Genomic DNA, 12,556 nt, shown 5'->3' with positions numbered 1-12,556 from the left:
CAAGGAAAAGAGGAGAATTTAAATCCCGGGAACGGGGCCTAATTTTCTACCTGGTGAGTAAAAAGAATGACACATCAGCCCTGTTTTGTCCCGTTCAATAGCAGCTTCAATAGCAGGGATTCGGTGTCTCCAGGAGATTACAGGTTGCTGCTTCAGGTTGGAAGGCTTCGTTTGGACCCTGAATTACCTGCAGTCCAGGGGCCCCATGCGGAGGGCCGGCGATTCTTATGTAAAATATTCAGTCTCAGGCTTTAATTAGTGACGTTTCGGGGAGTGTGGAGCTATAAAGATGAACCTCCAGCTTTCAGATCGCAGCAGAAGAAGAGGACTTGATCTACAGATGGCTTCTCTCACAGTCAGCGTGCATCAGAACCGCTCGATGCCCAGACAGTCTGCCTTCACCATCGACAGCATCCTGGGACTCGACCGACCGGATCAGAGAACCGTCCTGTCAGCACCTTACCGACCGTGGACAGGTAAAATAACACGTTAGGCACAAATATGTGACCCTGGACCACAAAACCAGTCATAAGGTTTTTTTTTAAAATTTAGATTTATAGATCATCTGAAAGCTGAATAAAGCTTTCCATTGGTGTATGGTTTGTTATGAGGACAATATTTGTCTGAGATACAACTATTTGAAAATCTGGAATCTGAGGGTGCAAAAAAATCGAAATATTGAGAAAATCTCCTTTAAAGTTGTTCAAATGAAGTTCTTAGCAATGCATATTACTAATCAAAAATGAAGTTTTGATATATTTACGATAGGAAATTTACAAAATATCTTCACGGAACATGATCTTTACTTAATATCCTAATGATTTTTGGCATAAAAGAGAAATGGATAATTTTGACCCATACAATGTATTTTTGGCTATTGCTACAAATATAGCTGTGTGTGCTGCTTATGACTGCTTTTGTGCTGCAGGGTCACATATATTTTAGATATGTTCCATCAAACTCTTCAAACTTGTGCAACTGCATTATCTCTGTAAAATTAAGCATAAGTGAGTGATTTGATATTCATTATTTCATCTGTAAATAATGGTCCGTTCTGCTGCTTGACTTTGCAAAATGGAAGTAGTTTTGATATGATTTTAATTACTTAATAAACACGCTGGTTTGTAGTATAAATAGTTTTACTGTTTCCTGCACTGAGCTATTCAAAGGCAATTTGCTAAATAAGGCGGATACAACAAGCATTATGTATCAGTCTTTAAAATCTGCTAATATTTATTTTCACTTTGAATAATTTGATGTGTTTTCCTGATTTTTTAGACTTTAATTTTAGAGTAGGCTATTTTTTGTAGATTTTAAAGTGAAAATATCCTCCAAAATACTGTAAAAATGATATTATTGACAATATTGGGGATAATGTAAATATTATTTGAAAATTAAATAAAATAATAAAATTGGTTATTAATATTAATATTACGACAACATTATTATGGATAAGTTATGAATAAAACAAATATTATTAGAATATGTTTTACACGAAAATATAGCCTACTTCAGTCTTTCCTTTCCACTTGTGTTACCTAACATTTTTTTATTTTTATTTTTTTTATGAAATTCTTGAGGGAAAATTGTTTCGAAGTAAACCCTGCACCAAAAATGTGACCCTGGAGCACAAAAGCAGTCTTAAGTCGCACGGGTATATTTGTAGCAAAAGCCAACAATACATTGTATGGGTCAAAATTATCACTTTTTCTTGCCAAACATCATTAGGATATTAATTAAAGATCATGTTCCATGAAGATATTTAGTAAATTTCCTACTGTAAATATATCAAAACTTCATTTTTGATTAGTCATATGCATTGCTAAGAACTTCATTTGAACAACTTTAAAGAAGATTTTCTCAATATTTAGATTTTTTTGCTCCCTCAGATTCCAGATTTTCAAATAGTTGTATCTCAGTCAAATATTGTTCGATCATAACAAACCATACATCAATGGAAATATTATTTATTCAGCTTTCAGATGATGTATAAATCTCAATTTCAAAAAATTGACCCTTATGACTGGTTTTGTGGTCCAGGGTCATATATGGGATCTAGGAATCATTTCGAGTTATGACTCGGTTTACTGAACCGATTCTCTGGAGCGATCTGTTCGAACAAACCGATTCACTTGAATAAATCGCACTTTTCAGCAAATAGGGCGCAAGAACTGAATGATGGAGATGATTTCCTAACATCTTGCTCTTCTTTTATTTACTTCAGACGTGAACCCAGCGGGTCAGAACCGTGGGGTGGTCGCAGACCGTGATGTTTCAGTGGATGTGAGGGTGAATGACTCTTACAGGAGGACACTGAACTGGTGCATCAGGCGCAGGCCGAGGACGGCTTTCTCTAGTGTTCAGGTAAATCATGAGCTGTACATGCGATTTACTGAACCATAACATATATTTCAAATTATATGTGACCCAGGACCACAAAACCAGTCATAAGGGCCAGTTTTTTTTAAACTGAGATTTAAACATCACTTTAAAGCTGAATAAAGCTTTCCATTGATGGTTTGTTAGAACAGGACAATATTTGGCTGAGATACAACTGTTTGAAAATCTGAGGGTGTAAACAACAACATCTAAATATTGAGATTATGGCCTTTAAAGTTGTCCAAATGAAGTTCTTAGCAATGCATATTACTAAAAAATTACGTTTTTATATAGTAGGAAATTTGCTAAATATCTTAATGGAACATGATCGTTACTTAATATCCTACTGATTTTTGGCATAAAAGAAAAATCTATCATTTTGACCCATACAATGTATTTTTGGCTATTGCTCCAAATACACCCGTGCTATACTTATGACTGCTTTTGTCCTCCAGGGTCACATATGTGTTATTTTTCCTTTAAATCATATGTGCCAGAACTAAATCAGTGGGTTTAATTTATTCAAAATAAAAGTCAAATGCACAAAACTGCAGGTTGTGAACTATGATTTTTGCAACCTATTACACTGAAATAACAAAACATTGAAAGCTGTTTCAGCCATGGACTATTTGTAATATAATAAATATAGAGTAAACTGTGTTTTTATCTGTAATTGTGCTATTAACTATACATTTTTTATGTCCAGATCAAGATATTGGAGAGTGTGTTTCAAGTGAACTCATACCCAGGCATCGATATACGTGAAGATCTTGCTAAGAAACTGCATCTAGATGAAGACAGAATTCAGGTGTATATATAGTATTATTTGTTATGGGATATCTGGATGAGTACTTGACCTTGGACTAAACTGGAAGATGTGAAATGCAATAAGTTTAAAAAAAATAGAAGTCTAAATTTTGTCTGTCTCTTAGATTTGGTTCCAGAACAGAAGAGCGAAGCTGAAGCGTTCCCACAGAGAATCTCAGTTTCTCATGGTGAAAAATGTCCTCAGTGATTTACAGTCCAGCAGAGAAGAACGCTGATTGTCACAGATCCACATATTATTATTTATGTCGCTCTGCCTTGCTCTGTGATGTTGTAATTTATTACATGTGTCTTTACAAGTTATGAATTATTAATCTTTTACTATGATTTAAATGCTAAAGATTCTTATTGTGTTTGCTGAATAAAATCAATATAAACACAATTTTAATCTAGGTTTTTAATTCTGGGATGGGTTCTCTACTTCTAAATGGGGTTAAGTTAACATTATTAAGCAAACACATCACCCTCCACCTCCAAACTAATTAGTGCTTTGTAACTAGGGTTCAGTAAACCTATTAAGCATTGATTGGGTCACAAAGAGGGGATTCTCTGAGGGGGGCATTTCAACAGAATTACATTTGCATTTGAGGTAGTCGAGGGATTTCCAGCACTTGTGTGTTTAAAATGATATATTATATACACATTATACACATATGCAAACACCAGGTGGCGCTATTGTTTTAAATCTTGCTATGACATAATGCCTTTTTTCTAATTTGTTACATAAATACACTGAAATTAAACCATTTTACTTAGAAATTGCTTGTAAAAACTAGTTTTAAATATTATTTTCTTCTAAAATTTACACCAATAATTGTTGTTTTATTTACAAATTCATAAAAAAATATATTTTTACAGTGTAGACTGAAAATAAAAATCAAACTGTCTTTAAATTAACAAATGCATTCTGTTAATAATATAATGTATAATATTACAGTGATCCACCTAAATAATATTTTAAGTTACAATATAGTCAAAAATCTTTTGTACATGCCATGGTAGCAACTGATATTTTGAAGTTGTAGATAAAACAAAGATTATTGGATGAAGTAAATACATGTAGACCTCAAAATATTACATTTAATTCAATGTGCAACTTGCCGTTTCTTTGAAATTTCGCAATTACTGAGTGAAAATAGTTTCTTAGCTTTTTTTCCCCAAGTAAATTTGTTTTTTTTTTCAAATAAAAATATAGTGCAAAATACATTTTATTTAAAACATTGGGAATAATTCATGTTTATGTGATTTAAAAATGTATTAATTAATTATAGGAACAACAATAAATTGAAAACACCATGTAATAAAAAAAGCGTAAGCTACATAATTCCTTCATGAAGAGAGACATATTTATAATTTGTCCAGCATATCAAAGCACATTTTTACAGGGCGATAACACACGTTTATAGCTTCATTATTTATATTTTTATGCACTGCATAATGAATGCATCATAAAAGCTGTTGGGGGCATTGCTGGTGGGGTCACCTTTAAAGCAGCTTGTTTTGATGCGAGTGTCAATAACAGAAGCGGAGCTGAAAGAGGATCTGGGTGTATCTGTGGCCTCCAGATTTCTGTCTTTGATCTGAAACAGGATCGTTGGATGCCCATCGTGGCTGTTGGCTACAGAGTAGATGAGCTGAACTTTCTCTCTGTCCTTTTTTCCCCCAGCATTTGAGACACGGCCAGAAATATCATCAGGATTACATAGAAAGCAATATTTTCCAGGTGATGTATATTTGGAAGGAATCGTGTTTCTTGACTGCTGACACTCCAAACTGAATTTACTGGTCCAAACCATTACTTCAACTCTCACAATACCATTCACCTGTTTTATAATTACTCATTCTTGTACCTGCACACATTTGCTGGATTTTCTTTATCATCTGCTGATAAAGTTTGATTTCAGGGTAGTGAATATGCATTTATGTGTCTGGTTTTAGTAGTAACTGGTATGCAATTTTAATATTATTGAAGAAAATGTGTTTATCTTAGCAATTAAGGAGATTGTGAATAACCAATCTCATATCATATGCTAGTAACAGATCATTCAAAATTGACTAATGCATCAATAATCCATTATTGCATATGATTATACATGCTTCAGATCTCTCACATGTGTCAAGCGTGACATAACAGGGTGTGAATCTCTCATATGAGGTTTGTCAGGTTTTGCAACCTGAAATTAAATGACAATGAAATGTGGAAGTGTGTTTACCACTGTACAAATGAACATGGCTTAGTAATGAACTATGAAATAATCTTGTACATGTTCAGAATAGCAAACTATCATACTACTTGTACTATTTTTGCAGCATGCAGTAGGCTATGGATACTCACTGCATCCATTATGGAAATATTTTGATGATCTCGGATTAAATATGCAACATGATGTAGAAAATTCATGGTTGTATAAAACTACATTTAAATAAAAATGCATATACTGCAGAAAGAGCATGTTATTATTTGATATCAACAAAGCATGCGACATATTGATTACTTTAAACATGTGCCCTGTTTCACATATTATTTTCTAAAGGCAATAAAGTATTTTTATTCTCTAGTTCTGTGCACAAAAAATTGATTCAAAATGTGGGTGTTTTTTTATACTATAATGCATGCATGTAGCCTATTTGTGTTGGCTATTTACTTTTTAAAAAACTATTAGGCTACTTAATTAAACAGGTGACATAATGAGATGTGAAGCATAAGCCAAACACAATAAGTACATTTTAATGCCTTAAATTATATATATATTTAATTAAAATATGCAATAAACTGTTGAGTTTCTGAGATGTTATTCATTTTCATTCTGCTGTAGTGTATGCAGTAATCTGCCTGCTATTCAACATTATAGGTCTAGTCGCGCGCACTGGATGTGCATACTACAGATACAGTAGGATTGGAATGGCATTTTGCTGTGTACACACACACACACACACACACACACACACACACAGCTCCACCTTGTGAGGCTCTTGCACCTCCTTCACGATCGCGTTCATTCCCATCAGTGGAGCTTCATGGACGGACAGGAATGGCTGGGTCACGGAGACTTGTTCATTTTTTCACGGCTTTGTGCGTGTTTTTGTGCCGCAGCGCTCCGGTGAACGCAGGAAAGAGAGGAAACTCGGATAAATGCAGCTACAAGGTAAAAAACACACGAGTGAACTCTGTAAAACATTAACATGCGATGTTTCTGTCAATGACACGAGCTGAAAACTTTACAAACAAGTTCAGTCATGTCAAGTTACCTCAGAAGGACATTTAAAGCTCCCTTTTGCTTAAAACTTTGTCTAAATGAGAGGTTTCAACAACTATAGTGAAGTATTGATCAGTGTTTTTGTAATGTGTGGAAGTTAAAATAGCCTGCAAGTATCCGAAAGCAAGTATATTTATTGGTAGGGCAGATTAATTGTGTTTACACACTTAATAAAGTTCTGGTACCATAGAGCATTTGTAATGTATTTGCATGCCTTTAATAACATGGTAGCTGCTTCAAGTTGGTCTTATTGACAAGTTACAATGTTACAAGAACCTTAGCTGGTTTGAGGTGGTCAAACAAAACCAAAAATAAAGGGCTAAAACGTAACTTTCCCACTTTTCATCATCTAGTTCTTCTGAAAACCATGTATGTTTTGGTGGCTTCAACCCACTGATCTAAAGAAACTTTTTAATCTCTAAAGAACTAGAATCTTTGAAGAGTGCACCTGTATGATGTTTTTGAAGTTAAAGTCTTGTGCAAACAGTGTTCATCCGGTCAGGAGCACTGAGCTTTTTAGTAAGTCAGATGTATGAATGAGTCTCTCAGTTGGGTCTTTTGTTGATCTATTGTTGCTGGAGTTGACCTGTTGATGCTTGTGTGAATGGAGTTGAATGGTGGGAGACTAGAGATCAGTGGCTGCACAGCTTTAAGCATTCAGTTGAATTTCTATCCTTATATTGGCATTGTAAAAATCCAAACTATGGTGAAACACGTTGAAAACATATTTAATTGCGGTTATTTAAAGGGACAGTCACCCAAAAATGAAAATTTAGTCGTCATTTATTCACCCTCAAGTTATTCCAAGAGTTTTTTTGAGCTGTTGAACACAAAAGAAGATATTTTGAAGAATGTTGGCAACCAAACAATTGACGGTAGCATTGACTTCCATCGAATGGAAAAAAAATACTGTGGAAGTCAATGGCTACCATCAGCTTGATGTTTAATATATGGCTTAAACATTTATAGACCGCCACATGACTGCTTCATTAACCATTTTGCATGAATGGTTGTTTAGTTATTTGCCTATAGATGACTTTAATGAGTTCTCAATTATGTTTTAAAGTGTTTTTGGACTATTAAGCGTTATTTTGAGATTTTGAAATGTTGGCTACTCTTTCTTACGTTTTTCAGCAGCCTTTCCATTTATAAAAAAGACCAGCTAGAGATATCTGTGGCAAATATTACTTTTCCTTTTAATATGAGTATCAGCTATCAAAGGTATGATTAAAAAATGAATATTGTGTTGGCAGTGTTTGTCTTTGGCTTTTCTTCTTGCTGACCCGTGTCTGGGTCGTTTGCTGATTGCCACACAATTTGCAGATTGCCCCACAATCTCATTGTCTTGGAGGGACAGGGCTGCTTTGAAGTCATTTCCCATAGGAAGTCAGTGAACTGTTTGCTCTATTAAAATTCTTTGGCATTTCCTTTTAGGAAGCACAGTTCACCTCCCTCCTCTGCTACATCAAAGCTGTCCTGTTGAGAGAAACACTTCAGGTGTGAATGAATTGTGTTCTTGTGAGCCGTTACACTTTTTCTTCTGCGTTGACAACTGGGCTCAGACATATAGTTGAACTACTTACTTTTTATAGACAGCAGACAGTGTGTGACTTCATTAATGAAAGCTGGCATTTGTGAGATGCTTTTTATATGCGTTTTGTGCATAATGATGTGCTTTTGCATGCTCTCCGTGTTTTAAAGGACATTTTGACTCTTTAATGCTATTTTGAGATTGTAAAATTACAGAGGCATCACTATAATGCTTTTTTACCATTGCTTAGACTTTGGTTTAGTAGTTTCAGATCACTAGTAGTAAACTTGTATGCATAATATATCCTGTCATGGATGTAAATGATGCCTGAAATTGTGTCAAGCCAAGTTAAATTTTTTATATAGTGCTTTTTTTACCATGCAGAAATGTTACCATGTCCATTTCATCATGCAGAAATCCATGATGTTTGTTGAGAATATCTTTATGCCTTTATAGTCACATTTAGTAGATTAGAGTTGGTCAATAATGTAGTTTTGAATTTTACCACAATACAAACAAAGTAATAACATTTTTCAAAATTGGTGAAAAAAAATCTTGACTTGAGTCAGTAAGTAGTCACCTAGAAATGTTTTCTTTGGGCAAAAGCCACTCACATTTTCAGAAAACATAAAAATTGACTATTTTAAGAAGCAAAATTTGATTTTTTGAAAGTACATGTAATAGTTTATGTTGCATATTGTCTCAGTTTTGTACTTTGCATTATTGCATTTTATATGTCAGATGCAGATGCTTTCTGTGTTTTAGAGCACCTTTTGGCTCTTTAACGCTATTTTTAGATTGCAAAATTACTGAGGAATCACTATTATGCTGTATACTATTGCTCATACTTAGGTTTAGTAGTTTGTTCAACCCATCCTGCTGTATTTGTGCAAAGTAAATGAATGATGCCTAAATTAATATGTCTTGTAGAGAAGAGGCAAGCTATCATTTTTCAATGGCCAAAATATTGACTTGGGTCAAAAACCACTCAGATTTTTCAAGAAAAGGAAATTTAATCGTTTGTGTTGTATATTGTCTCTGTAGGGAGTTTTATACTTTGCATTATTGCATTTTTGTGAATTTTCATATGCCAAGACATTTTTTGTCCATATAATTTTAATGAAGTTGTACTTGTGTTCTGAGTTTTGACTGGCTCTTCAACATTATTTTTAGACTGTACTGAGGCATCTCTATTATGCTTTACACCATTGCTTATACTTAGATTTAGTTGTTTGATCAAACTTTGATGCATAACCTGTCCTGTTGTGTTTGTGCCATGGGTATGAATGATGCCTAAAATCATATGTATTGTTGAGGAGAGGTGAACTATTATTTTGTGTCGCATGTTGTCTCTATGGAGAGTTTTATACTTTCTGTCTTTGCTTTGTTTCCTGTTTTTGACTGCACAGTTCAGGTTGTCTCAGGAAAAACAAAGGTAGATATTTAAATTGGCCTCTGAGCTTTGTTGGGCTCCAGCCGAGGCTCAATTGGTTCTCTGATGGGGGCCTTTTGGACTCGGATTAAAGTGGTTGTTCTCTCCGGAAGTCCCAGGCCTCTCGGCTCAATAGCATCCTGCCTTCGGCTTTGCAATGAGCTCTGTGAGAAATCCTGCTGCCAGTGCATCGTAGGGAGTCGTAGAAATAAGCCAAACTTTCCTTTCCTTCTCAGAGACTGACCTCAAGTCCCATATCTCTGTTTAAGAAATGAAGGAGTTCATCACAGAACGGATATTACCGGCTGTGTAATCGGTTTAACAAAAGTCTCGTCCCCATCCATCTGGTTAAGTTATGCTCTCTGAGAATGATGTCAGCCAAACCTCACAAACATTAGCAAGCATCTCGAAATTGTTTCCAGCGAGAGCAATGGTTTCTGGGGGTGTGATTAGCATCAGGGGAGACCGTGTTTTTCACGTGTAAACCTCAGTTGTACTTTCAAGGGAATTGAGTGCCTTGATTAATATTCAGCTTTGTAGAGCTCACTTTTCCTTGGGCTCTCAAGTAAATGTTTTGCAGAGAGCGTATTTATTTGTTCCCTAAAGAACTTTAAAGCAATAGTTCACCAAAAAACATTTGTCTTCATTTACTCACCAACCATCATGTGGTTCCAAACTAGTTTGATCATTATTATGAATATCATTGGCAAAATGTCCAAGCTTCTCTTTGACATGTATACTATAAAAAAATATTTTTCTAAATTGTAAGTAAAACAAATAAAATGTTATTGGAGTATGTTTTATAAGAAAATACTAAAAAATATTTTATAAAGTTACAAATGTCTACTTCAAAATTGTATTTTTATTTCAATGTGTTATTAAACTTTCTACACTAGCTTTTTCAGCCTACAGTAAAATTGCATGTCTGTACTCATTACAACTAGTCCATACAACTTGTGCACTAGATATTCCAGGTCCTCTGATAGATTAGAAATAGATTGAAATCAATAATATTTCTTGCCACTACAGCTCTAAAATCTTATTTACAGTTGCTGCATCACATTTTAATCATGTTAAAAAAACCAATGGCACAATGCATCCAAAGGCAATATTTTATTACAAACATGAATGATATTTGAGAGCTCTGGCAGATGCAAATGAAACATTTTGGTTTGTTCCTTGCACAAAGCTATTATGTAACTACAGAAAACATGGAATGTACTTGTTTTGGAACCTAGTATGTACACTCACCGGCCACTTCATTAGGTACACCTGTTCAATTGCTTGGTAACACAAATTGCTAATCAGCCAATCACATGGCAGCAACTCAATGCATTTAGGCATCTAGATGTGGTGAAGACGACTTGCTGAAGTTCAAACCGATCATCAGAATGGGAAAGAAAGGGGATTTAAGTGACTTTGAACGTGGAATGGTTGTTGGTGCCAGACGGGCTGGTCTGAGTATTTCAGAAACTGCTGATCTACTGGGATTTTCACGCACAACCATCTCTAGGGTTTACAGAGAATGGTCCGAAAAAGAGAAAATATCCAGTGAGCGGCAGTTGTGTGACGAAAATGCCTTGTTGATGTCAGCGGTCAGAGGAGAATGGGCAGACTGGTTAGAGATGATAGAAAGGCAACAGTAACTCAAATAACCACTCGTTACAACCAAGGTATGCAGAATACCATCTCTGAACACACAACACGTTGAACCCTGAAGCAGATGGGCTACAGCAGCAGAAGACCACACCGGGTGCCGCTCCTGTCAGCTAAGAACAGGAAACGGAGGCTACAATTCACACAGGCTCACCAAAATTGGACAATAGAAGATTGGAGAAACGTTGCCTGGTCTGATGAGACTCGATTTCTGCTGCGACATTCAGACGGTAGGGTCAGAATTTGGTGTAAAGAACATGAAAGCATGGATCTATCCTGCCTTGTCTCAACGGTTCAGGCTGGTGGTGGTGGTGTAATGGTGTGGGGGATATTTTCTTGGCACACTTTGGGCCCCTTAGTACCAATTGAGCATCGTTTAAACGCCACAGCCTCCCTGAGTATTGTTGCTGACCATGTCCATCCCTTTATGACTACAGTGTACCTATCTTCTGATGGCTACTTCCAGCAGGATAATGCACCATGTCACAAAGATCAAATAATCTCAAATGGCCTCCACAGTCACCAGATCTTTGCATAAACAATAATAACACAGGGTTGGAGTGACATGAGAGTAAGATTTCTTATTTGTGAACTGTTTCTTGGGAAGTCAAACCCATCTCGAGCATTCTCAAAACAGTCAGTAGTGATTTTGATGTCTTAGACGTGATTTAAAAATTGCTTGCATGCAAATCATTTTCCCTGTTTATCTTCCAATGATTTTTTTTAATGACAGTCTTGGGATAGTTCACGCAAAAATGAAAATTGTCATCATTTACTCCCCCTTATCAAAGTCAAAGTCTGCTTTATTGTCAATTCTGCCACATGTACAGCACATACATACAGAGAATTGAAACTGCGTTACTCTCAGACTTTGAACACAAAAGAAGATGTTTGAAGAATGTTGGGAACCAAGTAGTTATCAGTAGCCGTTGACTTCAGTAGTATGGAAAAATGCTATGGAAGTCAATGTTTGGTTCCCAACATTCTTCAAAATATCTTCTTTTGTGTTCAACAGAAGAAAGAAAATCATACTCCAATTCATTTCTGGTGACCTATTGCATTTGCTTCATGTACATATTATTTAAAACGGAAGCAGTCGGATGGAAAAATGTTTATAAACCAGAACAAATCTCATTGGTGGTTTTGACAACGGATCTAGACCAGACCTGAATTCAGGGCTGAAATCTCCCAGTTTCAGTCTAATGTACTTGGTCAAATAAAACAAAAGCATAACGGCCCATGTTTTACTGCGTCCCCAGATGAACACAAGCAGAATCCCGGCCAAGTCCTTCCTTTATTATGGTGGTTCAGGGATCTAATGCAAAACCTTGAGTGCATATATGGGCCTTTTTCCATTTGTGTGTGTTTCTCAAAAGAGCCCTCACACTTTGGTTCCTTGTTCTCGTAACATCTGGTTGAGGATGAATGATGGGGAAGGGGGTGTGTTTCATGCGCTTACGGTGCGGAGAGAGAATG

At 35.7% G+C, this 12,556-nt stretch overlaps 2 protein-coding genes across 2 annotated transcripts in view; both read left to right on the top strand.

The window, feature by feature from the left end:
* Positions 1-289: 289 nt before the first annotated feature.
* LOC306854754 (homeobox expressed in ES cells 1-B-like) lies at positions 290-3,422 on the top strand (the record flags this gene model as incomplete). The annotated part of the gene is made up of 4 exons (XM_079392993.1): positions 290-476; positions 2,225-2,364; positions 3,086-3,187; positions 3,312-3,422. 4 exons carry the CDS (start codon positions 290-292, stop codon positions 3,420-3,422), a joined length of 540 nt encoding a protein of 179 aa, XP_079249119.1.
* Positions 3,423-6,208: 2,786 nt separating this feature from the next.
* Positions 6,209-12,556, top strand: part of LOC306855453 (interleukin-17 receptor D) — a 43,192-nt gene continuing 36,844 nt past the window's right edge. Inside the window, exon 1 of the mRNA XM_079394190.1 lies at positions 6,209-6,350. Coding sequence (XP_079250316.1) covers positions 6,237-6,350 — 114 coding nt within the window. The 5' untranslated portion in view covers positions 6,209-6,236. The remainder of the gene's footprint in view (positions 6,351-12,556) is intronic.

This window comes from Barbus barbus (assembly GCF_936440315.1).
Source record: "Barbus barbus genome assembly, chromosome: 35".
Taxonomy (NCBI): Eukaryota; Metazoa; Chordata; class Actinopteri; order Cypriniformes; family Cyprinidae; genus Barbus; species Barbus barbus.
Note: the sequence above shows the minus strand (reverse complement) of the source record. Positions and strands in the feature narration are given on the sequence as shown.